The 19,674-nt window shown below is 48.1% G+C and overlaps 2 protein-coding genes and 1 long non-coding RNA gene across 3 annotated transcripts; 2 read left to right on the top strand and 1 right to left on the bottom strand.

Annotated features, from left to right (window-relative positions):
* Positions 1 to 342: 342 nt before the first annotated feature.
* On the top strand, positions 343 to 6,019 carry LOC131585604 (glutathione S-transferase theta-1-like). The gene is made up of 6 exons (XM_058851907.1): positions 343 to 360; positions 397 to 514; positions 3,700 to 3,787; positions 4,406 to 4,556; positions 5,069 to 5,245; positions 5,777 to 6,019. Exons 2-6 carry the CDS (start codon positions 403 to 405, stop codon positions 5,969 to 5,971), a joined length of 723 nt encoding a protein of 240 aa, XP_058707890.1. The 5' UTR covers positions 343 to 360; positions 397 to 402; the 3' UTR covers positions 5,972 to 6,019.
* LOC131585612 (uncharacterized) lies at positions 644 to 3,690 on the bottom strand. The gene is made up of 3 exons (XR_009278996.1): positions 2,565 to 3,690; positions 2,177 to 2,215; positions 644 to 2,059 (listed from the first exon to the last, which is right to left on the bottom strand). It is a non-coding gene; the product is annotated as an uncharacterized LOC131585612 (long non-coding RNA).
* A 4,867-nt stretch (positions 6,020 to 10,886) lies between the features above and the next one.
* LOC131585602 (glutathione S-transferase theta-1) lies at positions 10,887 to 19,674 on the top strand. Its single transcript, XM_058851905.1, has 6 exons — positions 10,887 to 11,094; positions 11,184 to 11,240; positions 14,287 to 14,374; positions 15,463 to 15,613; positions 17,799 to 17,975; positions 18,972 to 19,674. Exons 1-6 carry the CDS (start codon positions 10,983 to 10,985, stop codon positions 19,170 to 19,172), a joined length of 786 nt encoding a protein of 261 aa, XP_058707888.1. The 5' UTR covers positions 10,887 to 10,982; the 3' UTR covers positions 19,173 to 19,674.

Raw genomic sequence — 19,674 nt, 5'->3', positions numbered from 1 at the left:
GTTCTCAAGTTGTTTTTCCATAGCACATGTGTCTGGGCTGGTGCTGGAGTCACAGGAATGGAAAGTTCTCTTGTGCAAGAGCTGTGATCTCCCACGGGCAAAGCCTCTCGCGTCCCCTCAGCCGAGCTTTGGCTTCTTTATCACTAAGGGGAGTTATGGGGACAAGGCGATAAGGCAGCAGATGGAAGGTGGCAGGGCCCGGTGGAGACTTTGCCCGGGGTGCCACCAGCCCTGTCCCGTGTCAGGCACCGGCCCCGGGGGGAGCCCCGGGCGCTGTCGCTCCGCCCCGGCTGGGGCGGGACGGGCCGGGATTTAACAGGAACAGGCGGCGGTGGCAGCAGCAGCAGCAGCAGCAGCAGCAGCAGCAGCAGCAGCAGTAGTAGCTGTAGCAGTAGTGACAGGATGGCGCTGGAGCTGTACCTGGACCTGCTCTCGCAGCCCTGCCGGGCGCTCTACATCTTCGCCCGGGCCAACAACATCCCCTTCGAGTTCAAGCGGGTGCAGCTGAGGAAAGGTGAGCGGGGCGGGGGGATCCCCGTGTCCCAGGCAGCCCCAGGCAGCCCCAGGCAGCCCCAGGCAGCCCCAGGCTCTGCGGGTGTCCCGCTGCTCCCCTCCCTCCGCCGCTCCCGGGACATGCTCGATTCCATCCCGCGGGTGGCACCGTCCCCATCAGTGCCAGATGCTCAGAGAGGGTGGGGTGACCCTCCTGCTGCTCCCGTGCTGGTGCCTACACAGAGACAATACCCAATTCTCCAATGCAATCCTGTATTTTAAGTACTGATTTCAGTGCCTGTGCTCCTCTGCAGCAAACGGGACTCTGCCAAGGCATGTGATATCTTTGAGATCGGCCCCACCCCAGAAGAAAATGGGTCTCTGAAAAACAGACGCTTTTCTGAGAAGCACTCAGGATGTGCCAGGTCTGAGGCATTCCCCATTTCTATGGGAAACTAAAAGCTGCAGAGATGGGGCATTTCTCTATGGGCAAGGCCAGCTGAGGTGTGTGGTTCTTGTTCAGTAATTCAACTTAGAAAAATCTGTGCTCTGGTAAGCAGCAGCAGTTGCTGCAGAGCAGCCCTTCCCCTCTTGGCAGAGGTTAACACCCCCTTGGGAGGCTCGTCACGCACCAGTTTGCCGAGCTATCCCCATGTGTAGGTAGGGCAGGGCAGGGCTGGGGAACCTCTGGGGGTTCTACTGGGTCAAGTGGTTTGTGGTCAGGTTATTTTGAGAGGGTTGGGTACCAGCTTGTGAAGGCTGTGGAGCAAGACAGTGCAGCTGCCAGTATTCAGAACACTGAGAAATGAAGGGAGGTGGTTCAGTTGGGTTAAAACCAACTGATAACTGTTAGGAGCCTGTCCAAAGGTGTGTTTTCACCAAAGGAGGTTCAAAGATCTGTATCATCTATCTTTGTAATTGAAGGTGGTGAAACCTATCCTTCAGCCTTTCCAGATGTCTGATGGATTTGAAATTAAGGTTAGGCATAAAAAGGCCTCAGTAAGTAATGCTTAAAAACAGTGAAAGATGAGAAGGCTCCTGGAGCTGAAGTTGATAAAGGAACAAAAGAGGCTCCAACTTAAGACAAACCTCAGACGTGTTGTGGTTGATTCTTTGGGTGTTCCCCTGCACCTGAGCTGTGCGTTGGTTGTACCTTACTGTGGCTTTCCTCCCACTTGTCTCATAGCAAAAATTTTTGCAATTGTTTGTAGCTGGGGGCTGGCTCATCTTGTGTCCTTCCTCTTCTTTCACAATAAATTAACTGTTGTGGTGGGACACTGGAGCAAAGGAGAGGAGACTGGCAGGCAAGGAATGAGAGCACCAAAGAAAATGGAACTGAAATGTCAGGATAAGGGAAGTGAGAGGAAGGAAAGGGAATTAAATCACAGATTCCAAATGCTCTCTGCCCCTTGCCAACAGTGCCTGCTTTTGGCCTGTGAATTTAAGATGGGTGGTTTGGGTGCATCTCATCCCATTCCTGCAGAGTGTGCACCTCCCATGCCATGGAGAAGCTCTGCAGGTACCTGCACTGGGTACCACAGTGGGGGAGGCTTCACTGCACTGGTACCTGTCACTGCATTCTAAGGGTTCCCCACTGCACTGGTACCTGTCACTCCATTCTAAGGGTTCCTCACTGCACTGGTACCTGTCACTCCATTCTAAGGGTTCCCCACTGCACTGGTACCTGTCACTGCATTCTAAGGGTTCCTCACTGCACTGGTACCTGTCACTCCATTCTCAGGGTTCCCCACTGCACTGGTACCTGCACTGCATTCTAAGGGTTCCTCACTGCACTGGAACCTGTCACTGCATTCTAAGGTTTCCTCACTGCACTGGTACCTGTCACTGCATTCTCAGGGTTCCTCACTGCACTGGTACCTGTCACTGCATTCTGAGGGTTCCTCACTGCACTGGTACCTGTCACTCCATTCTCAGGGTTCCTCACTGCACTGGTACCTGTCACTCCATTCTCAGGGTTCCTCACTGCACTGGTACCTGTCACTGCATTCTCAGGGTTCCCCACTGCACTGGTACCTGCACTCCATTCTAAGGGTTCCTCACTGCACTGGTACCTGTCACTGCACGGTTTATAAGGACAAGCTGAGGGAACTGATACTCAGAATTGAGCTGGTGGGTTAAATGTAATGCCCTAGAAAAGCTCTCAGCTCCCAGTAGGGCAGCTGTCAATGAAAGAGTGAGAATGGACAGGAATCACATGGCATTCAAAGACCTGGAATCTGCACGCTTTGTCTTTTTGAGGAGGGTAGGGGAGATGGGCTGTGAGCCAAGTGACAGGAAAAGTCACAAATCAGGTTTGCCAAGTACCAGAAAAGCTAGATTTGCTTCCAGAGCATCTCCTCTGGCACACAGATTCTGGGATGGCTCACAGCAGGACGTGGCACAAGGTTAATTACACATTAGAGAGGTTTGAATACCCAGGCAGCCACATGTGACAGAAGTGAGTGGGTGGAAAAGGCTGTCACAAACAAGACACATAAAACAAGGCTTCTGGGACTGGTTTCAGACAGAGTGGAGTAGAACGAGACCTCAGATGAACAAAGCACCTTCTCCTGTCAGGTTCACTCTGCCTACCTTTTGGGGAGGACCTACAAGATAGATTAAAAGCAACTCCAAATCCATATTTGCTCTTACAGAAGATATGTAAAATGCACAGGAGCTAATTGAAAGATCTGTAATGAAGTACCCATGGCTTTATTTAGAATCACAAGAATTTATTTTCATCTGTGGACTTTAGAAAGTGTAGTTCAATATAAATTACATTATCTTCCAGAAAAACACATCTGCTTTCTCACTGTCCTCCCTTCCTTGGAGGAAAGCATAGTGAGATCTCTTTCCTCCAAGGTGCTTGTTGCTCCCTCTGGGTTTGGACAGGACAGCGACCTCCAGGCACAAACTTGGAGCCCCAAGCTGTCAAGTGCTATTGGTATGAAAGGACTCTTAACCATCCTGCCCTTGGTCTCGAGGTGGGTCCGGTATGCAGGCAATCAGCAAGCAAGCTGATACCACAGGGCTAGCCCCCTGCTCACCCTGCAGCACTTATTCATTGCTTATAAACTTGACACAAGACTTGATTTGTACAATCAAAAACAAGAACTTGAAGGCAGACAGCCCCCACAAACTCCTCAGGTGTTTACAAACAGGTCCTGAGTATCCCTGCCAAGTAAAAGTTCTCATTTCCCTCCTCAGGGGAGCACAAGACAGAGGAGTTCCGGAAGGTGAATGTCCTGATGAAGGTGCCTGCACTAAGGGATGGTTCTTTCACCTTAGCAGAGAGGTGAGGCTCAACTAAGCTCAATCCTCTACTCTATTGTTTATCCCAGTGTTTGGATTCTGCCAATGTACTGCTGGGATTCCAGTCCAGGCAGGTTTTTGTTTTCCTATCCTATGTTTTACTTGTACATAACAAACCTGTCTTTCAAGAGCAGCTGTCTTAGGTAAGCAACTTGAACAGCATTAATAGTAGAAAAAGCTGCTGCTTGGAGCTACTTTGCTACTTTGTAGGCAGTGTTTCTGAGCTTGAATACCTGCCCACCTGTCCTGCTCTCTGCCTGCAGCTGGAGGCTGTAGGTCAGCGCAGGAAGTCTGACATAAAGCACCCACTGCTGGGTGGCCAGGCAAGGTGAAGCTCAGATTTGATATAAACTCATTGTGCAGCCTCTGTTTGCTCAAAGCTGTACTGGCAGACCACACCTGTCTTGCTGGCAGCTCGTATCAGAGACTGCAGTCCACAAGCAGCAGCACAAACTCTCTCCTGGGCTGTGCCCTGCTGCACTTCTACCTGACTCCCAGCAGGTTTGTCCAGCAGTGAAACACTTGGTGGGGAAAAGAAAGGATGAAGTGCTTTAATCTCAGATGATCATCAGCTCACCAGTCTGTCTTGCTCTCTGGACAGCATTGCAATCCTCCTGTACCTGGTGCGGAAATTCAAGACTCCTGATCACTGGTACCCATCTGACCTGCAAAAAAGGGCCAGGGTTGATGAGTACCTGTCCTGGCAGCATGTCAACATCCGTGCAAAGGCGAGCAAGGTGTTCTTAACCAAGGTAAAACCATTATATATCAAAAATGAAGTGCTAAGGACTGCAAGTGAAATGTCCTGCCTGTGTGCAGGGCTTTGCTCAGCAAATGTACAAGCCAAGTTAGAGGAACAAAACTGACTTGGCTGCTGAAGTGGCCTGGATCCTTCATGCTGCAACCAAAGGTCCAGAGCAAATGCATCCTGAGCAGCTCCCCCGAGCCACAGCTCAGTGCTGGCTGTCCAGCTCATGGAAAGAAAACAATCTCCCTCTGGAAAACAGAACACAGATGCTGGCAGATGATACAGTCCTCCCTTGAGAGGAGACTCTTGTGGGTGAATTTTCAGATTTCTAGGCAGCAGACAAAGAGAGGCAGGAAGTAATGACTGACATTAAAGTTAACCTGGCAAGGTTCATGAGCAGTTCTGGTTGTTCTCATGCATAGCTGGTGAGGGATCCTCGGAAAGTGGCAGTGAGAGTGTGATGACTAGATTGGGAAGGAAACACATAAAAAGCAGTTTGTTTCTTCTCCCTGCCAGGTGCTGCTGCCTCTCCTCACAGGCCAGCCACTTCCTCCAGAGAAACTGGAGTCTGCTACTGAGGACCTGAACGTTGCTCTGAAGCAGTTTGAGGAGAAGTTCTTGCAGAACAAGCCCTTCATTGCAGGCAGTGAGGTCTCCCTGGCAGACATTGTAGCACTGGTGGAGCTCATGCAGGTGAGCATCAACCCCAGCACTGCTGGACATGTGAGTCAGGCTGTGGGCAGGCCAGGCCAAGGGGGGGCTGCTGCACCCCCACTCTGTAATGGCAGATCTTCCCTGGGGTTAAGTCTTGTTCCTTTTTGACTTTGACCACCATTGAGTTTCCCAGGAAAAAACTACTTTGATGAAACAGTTCTTTCTATAGAAATATGGATAGAATTCATCAGGAAAGAAAGATAAGTTACAAACTGGGCAGGAAAGCACAGATATTTGGAAGAGCTGTGTTGCTGTGCACAGACTTCCATGTTCTGCATTGGATCATTCTTGGGTTAGCCATGGCTGAGCTCTTTGCTGCACATCCCAAGGGACAGCAGCTCCTGAGGATGTCACCACTTGCCCCTGTGACCCAAGAGCCAGAGATGAGCTCCACCTAACGTCATGACTGTCTGCTGCCCTGAGCCAGAAGCATATCCATGTGTGATTTGGTCCCATCCCTGGCAAATGCCTTGTTTGCCTGAGTCCTGGGTGCTCTGTCTGTCTCTGCAGCCTGTGTGTGCTGGTTATGACCTGTTTGAGGAGAGGCCGAAGTTCAGGGAGTGGCGCAGGCGGGTGGAAGAAGCCGTGGGGAAGCAGCTCTTCCAGGAAGCCCACGAAGAGATCATGAACATTAAGAATTTGACTGCTGATCAGTTTGCACCTGAGCTGATGGAGAGTTTCAAGCAGTTTCTCCTAAAGCAGTAAAGCCTGAATTAGAGGGTTATGCTCTAATAAATTGGATTATTTTCTGAAGGCTTATTGTAGTCTTTCAGCATTTCTTCTAAAAATTGTACAGAAACACCATTCCACAAAATGCACTTCCCTTCACTCACAGCCTTTCTGCAACTTAGAAGGGAAGAAAAATACATCTTAGGCTGCCATGAGCTGCTTTTCCCTCTTGCTCACTGCAGCATGGGAACTGTAGCCTGTAGACAAATATAAATATATACAAACTGTAGCCTGTAGGCTTTTCTTTCATGCACCAGCACCACTGGATCTGTTTCAGGGCTGAGGTGACTCAGTCTGTGTGGGAACAGCAGCAGTCAGAGCTGCCCTCCCATCTCTGTTCTGAGTTTTCCAGGCCAGAGCCATGGCTTCCTGAGGGTATGGCAGAACAGGTGTGTCTGAAACAAGGAAGAACCATTGTAGCAGATGGTTTTCAATTTGTCAAGTGAAAACAGTCTACTGGAAGATTTTTGCTCTTTAGGAAAGAGACAGGTCAGGACCCAGCCCCTGATGGGAACCCTGCTAAGGCCCTTAGAACACCTGACCACTAGATGCTGCTGCATCACCTGTGAGAGCAAAGGGACACAGTGCCCAGGAGCAGGGAGCTGTGCTGGTGCCCAAAGGATGCCTCCAGCTTCTGGCAAGGACAGAGTCAATAAAGCTCCTCACCCAGAGACTCATGCTACACTCTACAAAGAACATCCTGCACAGTGGAAAAAAGCTGCTTTTCTTGGTCAAGCTGCTGCCAACCTCACGGTCCCCTCGGCAAACCACATCAGTGCTCTGTGCCTCTCCCAGAGTGGTTTCTCAGCACAAAAGAAATCATTTTGGCCAGGCTGTCAGCACTGAGGGCTGTGAAGACTGAGCTAGTGCTGGTGGCAGAGGGAGCTGTGCTGGCCAGCCCCAGGTGAGCAGAGAGCTCAGTACACGAGCTGAGGAATGTCCCACACACAATTAATGCTCCACTGCTCTGCAGTCTCGCTGGATCCTCTGTAAAGCCAATGGCTGCACTGGCCAGGTGTTGTAGCTCTGTTTGGATTTGGAATCAGGATTTAGAAGGAAGCAAACATCAAGTCATCATCCACACCTGTGCAGAGCCCTTCATAACCTCTTGCCTGTGTCCCTTTGTGTCCCTGCTTTCCTGCTCTCCTGTCCTGTGACCTCCCATTTCCAGGTACAGGCCTCCATGAGGAGGGCTCCAGTTTGCAGAATTTTTTTCTCCCCTCCTTGTTAAGCTGTGTTTGTACCTGGAAGTCTGTTTGTCTCTGCTGCTGGTTCCACCATCCACAGGGAAGGCTGCACAGTATGCTGGGTGTGAGATGCCAGTTGTCTGAATGCAAGTCATTACAGTGCCCAGAAATGGTGACTGTAGCTGCTCAAAGTCTCACACATTCTTTCAGTTGGATCTGCTGTTTTTGGGGAATAAGCCAGCTGGCTTTCCTGTTTGTTTTCTGAGTAAACCTGCCCTTTAGTTCAAAAGGCCACATGAACCACAGTCTGCAATGCACATGCCTGCAGGCTGAGCTATAGGAGCCAAGCAGGCTTGTGCCTTTACTTTCCATTATTCCAACCTACAGGAAATCCTCAATGTCAGTGATAAAAAGGCAAATTTGCCCTCAAACTCTCTCCCTTTCCATGCTGATGCATGCAGGGATATTTGTCTTCTTACCTGATTTTTTATTGGTAAATTTGTTGAGAAGGGCCTGTTGCCTACCAGTGAGCAAAGTCAAAGGCAGCAGCGCTCTCTGGCCCTAAGAGTGCTTGCATGCCTGGTGCCTGAGCAGCAATCCCTGGTGACACTGTCCTGCTGCAGTTGCCAGAGTGCTGAGCCTCAAGAGGTGTTTACATTGTACCACCAACCACTTCCTTCCCTGTAACTGCAGCTTCACCACAGGCACCAGCTGGGCTGCTCTGTGCCCCTGCAGTTGAAGAGCTGCCTGTGCTGCTTACTGAGACTGCCCAGCCTCGCTGCACTCTGCTCTTGGCACCTTTGTACTTTCTCTGACTTTCAGCTTTTCCCTTTCTTGGAGAGAGCAAACTTCTACCAGCATCATAAAAATTTCCCACGCTTTCTGTTCAAGTATAGGGCAGAGAAACAATCAAAACCAAGAGTCTGTTTTGTAGGGTACTAATCTTGACAGATCTTGACAGAAAATGGACTTAAGAACTGAGCCTTTTGTGACACACATCTCCCTGCAGAATCTCGAGATAGGGCTGCTCTGCATGCAAACCATTGCACAAGCCAAGGCAAACGAAATGTCTTTTTAAAACTTTTTTATTTACGATACTTGTAGCACAAGAGCTCCATGTAAGAGTCTTGAGCCAACTTTCTGCTTGGTGGAATGAGGCACAAGTTCCTTAAATGTTACACATTGTGCACTCCTTGCAAGGACAGCTGCCTTCAAAACCAAGCTGGAGCTCTGTTCAGAGCTGGCTCTCTGGTGCTCCTCCACTCCTGTTTCACAAAGGATAGGTACACTTGCCTCACTCCAGCCTGGTCATGATGACAGGAAGGGATTTTAAATTGTTTTTCCCGTAGTTTCTGTCTGATGTGTATGCAGTGACCTGTGGCATTTTGAACCCTTCCATTCCCACAGGACAAAGCACCTCCCTAGAGTAACTCCTTGGAAGACCACAGTTATAAAACAGATAAATCTGCCTTGTTCTTTTCTCTAAATCATGGAGATAAGGCTGCTCATCCTTGTACTTTGCCTTTTGCTATTCCTCCACCTCTGTATTTTGTTCCTTTGTGTCATTTGATCTTGTCTGGTTCCAGTTCCTAGACTGAAAGCCCTGGGAGCTGCCTGCCAAAACCCAACAGATTGTGCAAGAGAGATTTGCTTGCCTTGGTACAAGGTCTATTGAGTGTCCACTCCCCTTTCACCCTGAAAAGGGAGAGGGGTTACACCTCCACTGTCAGCTTAACGTGTCAGCTTCATTGAACAGGTTTGATTCAACTTCCTCAATTCTTCCCAGGGCTATTTGGAAATAAGTGAGAACTGTGATTTCAGGAATAAAATGAAGCTGTAACACACAAAATAGGAGGAATGTTTAAAAAACAGAAAAACATCCTGAGACTTTTTCTAAATGATTAAGAAATAAACTGCAAAACTTAATGCATTATTTTTTCTGTCTTGTTCCTGTTTCCAAAATGCTGACAGAGAAAATAAGGACAGGAAAAATGGTCTTTGAGGTGATGGAGTCAAATGAAAATACAGTGCTAGAAGCAGTAGCCTGGAGCCAGGAATAATCAATCAAATGGCCTATAACACAACCAGATAAAAATACCTCTTTGGTTATGTGGGCTGTGCAGTGCAGTCAGCAAATTGGAGAAAAACTTAAGGAAGGAACATTTCCAGGAGGCACATGAAAAGACCTTTGAAGTTCAGATAGGACTAATGGATCAAATGAACCATGAATAAAGGAGCACACTGCTAATGTTGCTGCACAGTGCTGAGATCAACACTCTTCTCAATGACAGCTCAGAGTATGGGCATGGGAGCACTTTGAAGCACAAAGACTTCTCTGACTGTTACCTGTGCAGAACCACTTTCATGCTCATTTTCCTCACTCCCTTAACATTTAAGATTCTTTTGCACCGAAGGAGTTTGAGCTCAAGCACCTGCCACAGTACTCTTGAGCCAAGATCTCCAGCATGCCAGTGCTGGGTGCAGGTGCTCGAGAGGGTGAACTGTGCTGCAGGGGAACTGAAGGGTGTGCACAGCCCCTGCTGGCTGAGAAACTGAAAAATTCTTGCAGTGCTCTTCTAAATCTGAAAGTTCTAAACCCCTGGAAATGTTCCAGTTTGTAATTTGTCTAGCCCACAAACTCCTGGCTCAGTATCCAAGCCTTTTCACCATCCTCTACACAACAAAAAGAGCAACTGATCCTCCAGTTCCCTCTCCCTGAGATTCCCATGGCTCTTTCCAAAGATCTGTGTGTGACATACAAGCTCTCTGGCGCAACACTGATAGCAAGGTGTCAGCACAGCTGAGGTGGGTTTGATTTGGGGTGACTTTGCCCCGAGTGGTTCAGCTGCTCTATCTCCCAGGTCCCAGAAGTCCCTGTACTCAGCCAGCATGTCACCTTGAATCACACAGCTGTGAAACGCTGCGGGCTCAGTGCAAGGGCTTGAATTGAGTTCTCCTCAGTTGGGCTTCTTTTGTTCTCCTTCACTTGCACAAAAATCTGAAGTGACAAATACCAGGGAGAGAGGAAAGTCACTTTGAGTGAGCATGCAGATGTAATGTCCACAGAGAAGTCCTCCACACTTCACTGCCATTCAGATGTCACCTTGCAGCAGAGACTGCGTGACCAAAGAATTACGTTCAGAACTGAAAACCATACTGAGAGCTGGTGGTGCGTGGTTAATGCTGCCTTAGAGGACACTGTGCAAAGGCCCTGTCTGCAGCGTGCCACAACCCTGCAGAACCGTGTTACAAAACTCAGCATTTACCTTGTGAGAGTCGTAGCTGGATGCTGTGGGTGAGAGTGGCTCCCGAGCCCTTGCGGTGCCAGCCAAAGCTGTGGAGGGGAGTGGCAGCCCCCATTCTCCTGCTGCTTAGTACCAACCTCTCTTTCGAGGCTGATTACTCGCAGACTGTCACTACTCTCTTTACCTTCCCTTCCTGAAGGAAAATGAATGAACACGATGCCGGCCACAGCGGGCCAGGGCCGCCTGACGCTGAGGGGAGCTCTGTAACCCCTGTCCCAACTCCGGCCGTGCCTCCCCGCCCTGCCCCGGCTGCGGGGGGCTCTCCTGGGCTCCTCCGGCACTCTGCGGTCCTCGCCCCGGGGGAGAGCGGCGTCCCGCGGTCCCCGCACGGCACGGAGCCTGCTCCCTCCGCCCCCGGCCCGGGGGAGGGCAGGGGGGAGGGACGGAGGGCACCTCCCGCCCGGCGCGGCTCGGCCCCCGCCGGCCCATGCGGGGCGGCTCCGGGCGCTCGGCGGCACAGCCGCGGCAGCTCCCCGCAGGGCGGGCCGGGTCGGGATGGGGCTGGAGCTGTACCTGGACCTGCTCTCGCAGCCCTGCCGCTCCATCTACATCTTCGCTCGGAGCAACAACATCCCCTTCGAGTTCAAGCACGTGGAGCTGTTCAAAGGTGGGACGGGCGCTGCCCCGAGGCGGCGGGGCCGGGGCGGGCGCGGCCCGGCGGGGCGCGGGCTCAGCCCCTTTCTTGGCTCTTGGCAGATTCGGTGCTGGGGAAGAAGCCGGCGGCGGGGAGCGGCTCGGAGCAGCCCCGCGCAGGTGAGGGCAGGGCAGGGGACGGGAGGGTCCCCAGAGGGCAGGGCAGGGGACGGGAGGGTCCCCAGAGGCCCAGCGTGTCCCCGGGCGGTGGCCCAGGGGCGGGGAGGCACCGGGCGGGCCGCAGGCGCTCGGCGCTGTAACGCGATCCCCCGCGGGACCGGGCTGAGCCCGCCGCACCTGGCCGGGCTTTGCTCTCACGGAGCCGGGGGAAACCTTCGCCTCCCGGCACAGGAGCAGCAGCGCGTCCTTCAGCCCGGGGAGAGGGAAGGACGAGCTGCCAGGGTCACCCGAGTGATGCTGATCCCTGCTCTGCCCAGGGGCATTGAACGCAGTGGTCTGACCGTGCGGCTCCAGTTCGCAGAGCAGTCTCGTAGCTCTGCTGCATCTATTTTTGTGGCTCTCCGAGGAATGTTCCTCTAGCCATTTCTAGCAAATTAGTCACACTGACGGCCCAGGAGTGCTCTGGGAATGCTGTACTTTTCGGAAACACTCAGCTGTTCAGGCTCCTCCAACTATATGACTATTGCCCAGTTAAATGTTACGTTTTCCTAGTAAGTTGTTACTTTTCTGCCTAAGGCAAAACATATTACTTGGAAATCCTTGGCTGAGGATTAGATGATTAGGCAGGTATGTGATTGGCAAATAGAGTGGGATTTTTCCCCTCTATTTCCATAAAATCTTCTCTGCTGCTCTTTTCACCCACCAATAAGCCCCCTTCTCTGCTGTATGACTTATGCTTAAGATTTCCTCATGTCGCAGCCTGCCCTGCTTTTTGGCTGTGGATACTCTGCTTGTTAAAGCCCAACAACACACACTGTGTGTGTGCATCTGTATCTGTCTATCCATATCTCCATCCAGCCTTGGGAGCCATCAAGAACTAATTACCTCAGATACAACTGATGTTAAACAACTGTAAGTCAAGCCAACATGGCAGGAATGATAAAGATGGGCTTCCCAATACCACTAAACAAGACTGGCTCTGCTGGCTGGAAGAGAGACACAAGCTTAAATTCTGCTAAACTGCAAATACAAATGTTTGTCTCTATTTTCATGCAATAAGCAGTGGGTCCCAATGAAGCAGCCTGGAGTTAGTGTTCACACCAAGGCATTTAGAGGTTCACAGGTCAGTCAGAGTCTCAGCTTGTATACAGTTTGTATATCTGTGTACAAACCAAAGTAGCTGATGCCATCCCCAGGCTGTGGTGCAGGCTGTGTCACAGACACTGACCTACTGTCCAACCTGCTGTAATGTCCTGTTAGCTCTGTCAGGCAATAAATATGCTCAGTATTCCTGCTAGAACTGCTGTATGATGAAATCTCTCTGAAATCTGATTCAGGCTGCCCTCACCCACTGCTTACTTCTCATGTGCTTGTTTCTTAGTTTCCTGCTGCCCTGGATAATAAACACAGACAGCAGGACAACCAAGCAGCTGGCTGTGCCAAGGGACTGCTCATTAGCTGTAAGCATTACTGACTGGCAACTTTCTACTGCATTCTTCTGAAGACCAACTGAACACCACAGATCTCACCAGAGCTGGGTGTGTGGTGACCACTGGCCTTTGGGGCCCTTCTAAAAGCACAGAACAAAGCACCTTCCCTGAGCAACTCCTTGCATGACAGGAGATTTACAGACATTTGTCTTTTTGTGATACAAATCATGGGGGTGAGGCACCCCGTACTTTGCCCTCTGGCTTGATTTTTGGACATTTTTATTTTTATACTCAATTTTCTCAGTTATTAGGCTTAACTTGTGCTTTCTCTTAGGCTGTTATTTTTAAGAAGCTCTACCTAGGGCTTCCTACCTCTCTTGACAGCATTGCCCAGTTCTGCTGTGCAGATGGAACCTCTTACCCAGCTAAGCTGGAAGCCATCATCACAGCAGGTAGCCAGAAGCTTTTCCTAACCAAAGGGAACATGTGGGTTTTAATCTCTTCAAATAGCAGATTAATGTAAACCTTAGTCTCTGATGAAGCTACTTACACTGGATTTTTTTTTAAAAAAACACTTCTCAAAGAAGAAACAAGGTAGAGGCCAGTCAGCTGGAAAGGAGCACAAGTGGTAATGCTCCTGATTTAAAATCTGCTTGATTTAACTCATTATGTGAAATTGATAAAAGGAAAAGCAGTCTAATTGTAATGCAGCAACCTGTCTTCTCCCAGCCCTTCCAAAACCAGCTGCAAATAAACTTGTTTGTCCAGAGGTTGGTTTTATTTCCCACAGACTATTTCCTACTTCATATTTGTCCAGCAATGTAGACACTGCTGCTGCTTCCTCAATGGGCACAAATAGTTCTTAGGGATGGAGATCACTGTAAGTTAATAATCCTTTTTCTTGTCTTTTTTTGAACAAAGGGATTTTTGTACAACACCTCCTGCTGGTCATGCTGATTTGATCAGGATTTGCACTTTCCTTTTAATGTCTCCTCAGGAACACTTAAAACAAGCAAAACAAACTAATTCCTCACAGCTTTTCTTACTCAGGTGTTCCTGGGCTGTGTGCAATTGTTGTGCAATAATCTGGCATTTAACTGCAGACTGGCAAGTCCGGTGCCAGCAGCAGGAAACTGAAAGACTGATTAGATAGTCAGCTGTTAATTCCTCCAAGGGAGTGTGGAGTTTAAATTCTTACAGAATGGTGTCTTCCTCCTGTATTTTCCTGTTAGAAGTAGTTGGTGTGCAGAGCCAGGAGTAACACAGAGTCAGGAGTAGTGCAGGGTTGAGGTGTCTGAGCTTCCCTGGCCATATCTGGGAAGATATCCAGATGTCCACTCTGTCAGTAAGTTCTACAAGTATCCTGGTACCTGAGTCAAGCAAGAGAACTTGTGTTAGAAGTAGAAACTGTTCCATGCCACGTGCCCAGGCTGAGCCGAGTGCCCTCTGCAGACAGCTCTTACACTGACTCTGCCATTTCATTACCTCTCACTTGTGAGCTGTGACCTATCGGGAAAACCTCACCCAGCTCACTGATCATCCAGCTGCAGGTATTTCATTTATCATGCTCTGGCAGATACACTTCTGACCTCAGACTTGTCTGTTCATGTTCTTAGGGCCATCAAATAGTGAAGGTGCAGGCAAAGTCAGCCTCTTGAAGAAAGTACCAGCACTAAAGGATGGAGACTTCACCCTTGCAGAATGGTAAGAACTCAGTCCTTAGACTTCCTTGGGTTCCAGCAATCTGTGCTGCATTCAGAAGATGTCATTCCCATGGAATAATTAAGGATCACAGAATATATGAACATGCTGGTTATTTTTAATAGTATAACCTCATTTGATCTCTTTCCACTTTCTGTTTGAATTATCTTTCAGAATGTAAACAACTCAGCTGACTTAGCTTCTTCATCTCACCCTGAATGCACTTACCTCAAAATGGGATTATAAACATTTCTGGGAGATGTTTAAAGCTTATAAAAATTCCTTTCACCCTAGGAAAAGAAATCACTTTTACTCTAGGAAAGAATTCTGTTTATCTGAATTAAAGGCTGAGAGAACATCTACACAGATAAAATTTAGGCTTTAAAAGATTAATATGGAAACTGGTTAATGATGTCATAATACTGAAATTATTGAACTATAGCAGTATCAGCATGGTAAGGGTGTCTGCATTTTCTTCCATTTTGTCAGCACATTTTCTGTGGTACCTTTTTTTGTAGTAATAGTGTAAGTATTGTTGCAGATGACTAAGATCTTTTTCCATCTGACTTCTGCCAGTTAGTGAGAGTATAAACATCTGGACAAACACAAAAAGATTCTGTAGGGTTTTCTTGCTGAAATTTCCACTGACTTCAGTGGACAGACCTGATGAAAAGGCAGCAATAACACATCAGAGAGTTTCATTTAGTGCACAGGCACAGAAAGAGCACAGGTCTCAGAGAGATGGGTCAGAACAGGCAAGGAGCAAGTGGAGCTATCATCACTGATAGATGATCATGGAGGTTTATTGTTTCTTTACCCCAGTACTGTCCAGCAGCACCATAGAACAGTGCTGTGATTTTCCAGCAGGTTAAAGCTTTCCTGGAAGCTGAGGTGATTAAGAGCCACTGATTTCAACATGAATTAAATGCCTTTATGTGGCACTGGAACTCCTGACTCCACTGGAAATCCTGATGTAAATGCTTTTTAGTGGAAGCAACAAGTTGAGAAGGAGCAGGAGAGGGAGCTTAGGCAAAAGCATTGTGCATCGTAACTGCCTGACGCGTTTCTTGTCTCTGCTGATGCGTGAGCAGCACTGCCATTCTGCTGTACCTGAGTCGAAAGTACAACACTCCTGACCACTGGTACCCCTCAGACATACAGAAACGGGCCCAGGTAGATGAGTACCTCTCCTGGCACCACACCAACATCAGGGCTAACGCTCCTAAAACCATGTGGATCAAGGTAAGGAGACTGAATGTAAAAATGTGACTAAAGTGATGTTTTCCTGTGAGAATACTGAACACTTTTTAACAGCCCCAGTTCAGAGACAGTTTGTCATGATGAAATAATAAACCTAGGCCATTCCTAGCTAAAGGAGCTGTTGGAGAGGGAGTTGTTCCAAACTGATCAACATCAGGATTTGGCAAAAGCAGATTTGGTCATTTTGGCTTTTCCCTTAAAGAAGGTCAAGTACAGAAGGTCTCAAACTCAACAGGCTTTCATTGCCTGGATTTGTGAGAGAATATGTCACTGATTTAGTATTGCTTCCAAGGGCCTCCCCCTCCCTGCACAGCTGTGCAGAGTGTGCACAAAGTTTGGCTTTGGTGAACATGTGTTTTGTTGGTGGAAGCAGAAAGACTTATATTCTTCATACAAGTCCTTGCAGCCTCCTTAGGGTGGAAATCCAGGAATCTTCTGCTTCCAGAACACTTATGTGCTTCTCTGAAACAGCCTCAGGGACAGACAGGAGAGACACTGAGAGGCAGATATTCTTTACTCAGTGTACTCAGGCCAATTTACATTTAGGCAAAATTACCTGATTCATCCTGAGCCAGAAAATCATTTAGTATCAGGTGATTTTGCTGGACACCAATTTCCAGCCAACAGTTTCCTCACCAAAACACCAATTTCCTCACCAGGCAGTTAATTCAACTATCCTTAGAGACCTAGGTGCAAGCATAGTTCTGTGAGGACAGCTGGTATGGAATTTCAGATAAAATCAGGATTGCTAGTAAACAGATAAGAACTTCACTCCTCCACTGTAAAGTTTGCCCTTGTTTGTGCCTAACAAAGCATATCAGGATTCATTTATCTTCTTGAATTTAATAATATTTGATTTTTTTGGCTGTAGAGTAATTCAAATATGAGTCAGATTCATACAAGAAGCAGTTTCTTCCAGCCTCTGCAGGCTGTCACTGGAGTGCTCCAAGGGAAAGTAATCCAACTAATTGCTGGTGCTGATGATTAGATAGCCCAGATGCAGAAAAGGTCCTCAGAATAACTGTAAATATGGAAACATATAAAGCCACCATGTAAGAGAAGCATATTAACTAGAAATGGGAGAAGATAGATGGCCCTGATTATCTCAGGAAAAGGAAGAAGATGCTGATTCAAGTGATTTTACCCAAAGATCCCATCATGCATAATTGGAATCACTTAGGAAGAGAACTGGCCAGAAATTTTCTGATTAAATAGATTCCACATGTATTTGGCCAAAATCCTGTCTTGGATTAAGCAATCCCAACTTGAATTGTTGAATATACTAGCAGTAAGTAGAAATTCAGTCCACTTGCACTGATTGAAATTTGTGTCTTTAATTTTGATTCTCTAATTAAACTGTACTTCTTTAGCTGTGGAAGTTGAAGGCAGCACAGCTGTGAAACACTATGGGCTCCAGAGGTGCATACACCTCTGTGACTGATACAAAAATACTGTGGAAAGGCAGCTACTCCCTGTGCCAGCAAGTCTGTGCAGACACAAGAACTGCACTTATGTGATTGCTCCAGAAAAACTTCTATTGAAATTAGACTGAAATTAAGAACGATGCTTTGAGCCACAGAAAGTTTTGTGTAAAAGTGGTGTTGACCACTTCCAGCCTTGCTGGCTGCTGTCACACAGAGGAAGCCCATGTTGATGCTTGATGAGTCCCCAGTGCTCCTGCCACAGCCACCACCATTCCCCCTCTCGGTCACCCTGCAGGACAGGCAGCTGCCAGCAGCACCCAGTTCCACAGCAGGGCACCTGGCAGGGGCGGCTGCTGGCCAGCTGCTGGTGACATAGAGGATGTAGCAAGGGTGACTGTGGCAGAGATTTGTCTTCCCTGGAGCTGTTGCCCATTTTTCTTTCATAGCCCAGCAGGGTGGAGCGGGAGGGCACAGCTGCCAGGCACAAAATGAGATGAGGATCCTTGATTTTGTTCTGCACATTGCTGCTGACTAGCTGGAGGTCTCTGCCCTGGCAGGTCAGCCACTTAGGATTGCTGGTGTGTTCTCTGTCCAGGAGCTCTGGGGAGCTGCCACAGCCTATGAAGCTCTGCCATCCCCTTCCGTGGCTTTATTGCAGGTCACTGATGATCATGGGGTGTAAATTAAATAACTACTACCAGAGAAGATGGTCACAGATACTGTTATGTCCCTTCTCTCCTCAGGTGTTGATTCCCCTCTTCACAGGGCAGCCACTGCCCTCAGAGAAGCTCCAGGAGGTTATGGAGGGGCTGTCCACTTCCCTGAAGCAATTTGAGGAGAGGTTTCTGCAGGACAAGGCTTTTATCATTGGGAGTGAGATCTCCCTGGCAGATCTTGTGGCCATTGTGGAACTGATGCAAGTGAGTGCTGGAACATGGTGAGGAAGCATCAGCACAAGGGAAAACAGATGCTGCTGAGCAGGGAGGGTGCAGCATGTGGTAACACTTCACTAGGAGGAGAAACGAGGGCATCTCAGCAGAACTGGCCTAAGACAATGGGGAGAATCTGAGAGTGGGTTCAGAACAGCAGCGAAAATAAAAAAGCTGGCTGCAACAGATCTCTTTTGTTTTTCATCTCTAGAAATAACCTCTTCTTCATTTATTATCATGACTTTATTTTTAACCACCAGAGAAGGAGGTAATTATATATAAGTGAGAAGCAATAGCAGACAGGTCTGATGAAATGAGACAACCATGTAGGAACACTTCTATCATTCAAGAATATAATACTTGCCCATGTCATGTCTGGAAGATTAAAGAATTAATCTCAGACAGAGGCAATCAAATTAAGTCTGGTACAAACTGGTTGTTCCCTGCCAGACCACCAGGGTGGATCCTGCAGCCCAGCAGTGATTTCTTTCTCCCAGTTGATTGTCCAAGGGACTGAAAATCAGCAGTTCTGCTTCTCTACATTGTGTTCCAGAGAGTGGCACAGGCAGAAAGCAGAAGGGAGGTGGATTTGTTAGCTAGGACACAGCTTCAGTCAAACACTTCACATTTTGTGCTGGGTGTTGCTGTGTAACCCAGCACTCTGTACTGCAAACTGGGCAGTGCTCCCTGGAACCCCAACCCACCACATCTGCAGTGTCATGGCTGAAAACAACTCACAGAATGTGGTCATCTATGCTGCACTAAACAGCTACTCCAGCACCCAGGAACTGAGCTGTAAGTGCCCTTTAAAATACAGGTTAGCTTTTGTGTCCCCCAGATAGGTACATCTGACCAGAGATTTCTCTCCTTCCTACTTTTCCCTTTTCTCCCCCTTTACCTGTACCTGCAAGTACACTTTTAGTGCTTATTGTTTCAGAAAGAAGTGACTGCCCCAAGCCTCACTGTTACTCTCTCCCCTTTCTGCAGCCTGTTGGAGTTGGTTGTGACATCTTTGAAGACAGACCCAGGCTGAGGGAATGGCGCAGGAGGGTGGAGGATGCCGTGGGGAAAGAGCTTTTTTTCCAAGCCCACGAGATGATCCTCAATATCAAAGAACTGAGCAATATTCAGATTGATCCACAGCTGAAAGAGCAACTGGCACCTGTGTTGATGAAGATGTTGAAATGAATTAACCTATCTTAGCATTTTTCCTGCCTTTTTTTTTTTTTTTTTTTCCTTTTTAAACTTCTTCTCTGACATCCAGTTCTATATGTAACTGGAAAGAGCACTGTAAATCTAATACAGAAATTGCAAAGTGCTTCCCCCAGGCCAAGTCCTTCTTGTGTCTTTTTGGGATGGAAGCTGAGGAAAGTTTAAGACCTAAAAACGTTAAATTTAAACAAAAGGCTGAGGTCCTACAGGTCACTCAATGTTTATCTGAATTTTATTTCAGTGTCAGTCTTCTCAGAGATGGTAGAGACAAGAATGGTATTTCCTGACAGAATTCAAGCCAGCCTATAAACTGGGAACATTAAAGAACTGAATAGGATGAGGATCATTGTTTTCAATTTTAACATTTGTCCTGCAAAGTGTGCCTGATCCTCATCTTCCCAGCATGTGTCTGCACAGAGAAGTAGAGCACAAAACTACTTCACAAAAGTGAAAAAAATAAATTTTAAAAGTTTCTTAT

This window comes from Poecile atricapillus, chromosome 16 (genome assembly GCF_030490865.1).
Source record: "Poecile atricapillus isolate bPoeAtr1 chromosome 16, bPoeAtr1.hap1, whole genome shotgun sequence".
In the NCBI taxonomy this organism is placed as follows: Eukaryota; Metazoa; Chordata; class Aves; order Passeriformes; family Paridae; genus Poecile; species Poecile atricapillus.
This window is presented reverse-complemented; position numbering and strand designations above follow the sequence as displayed.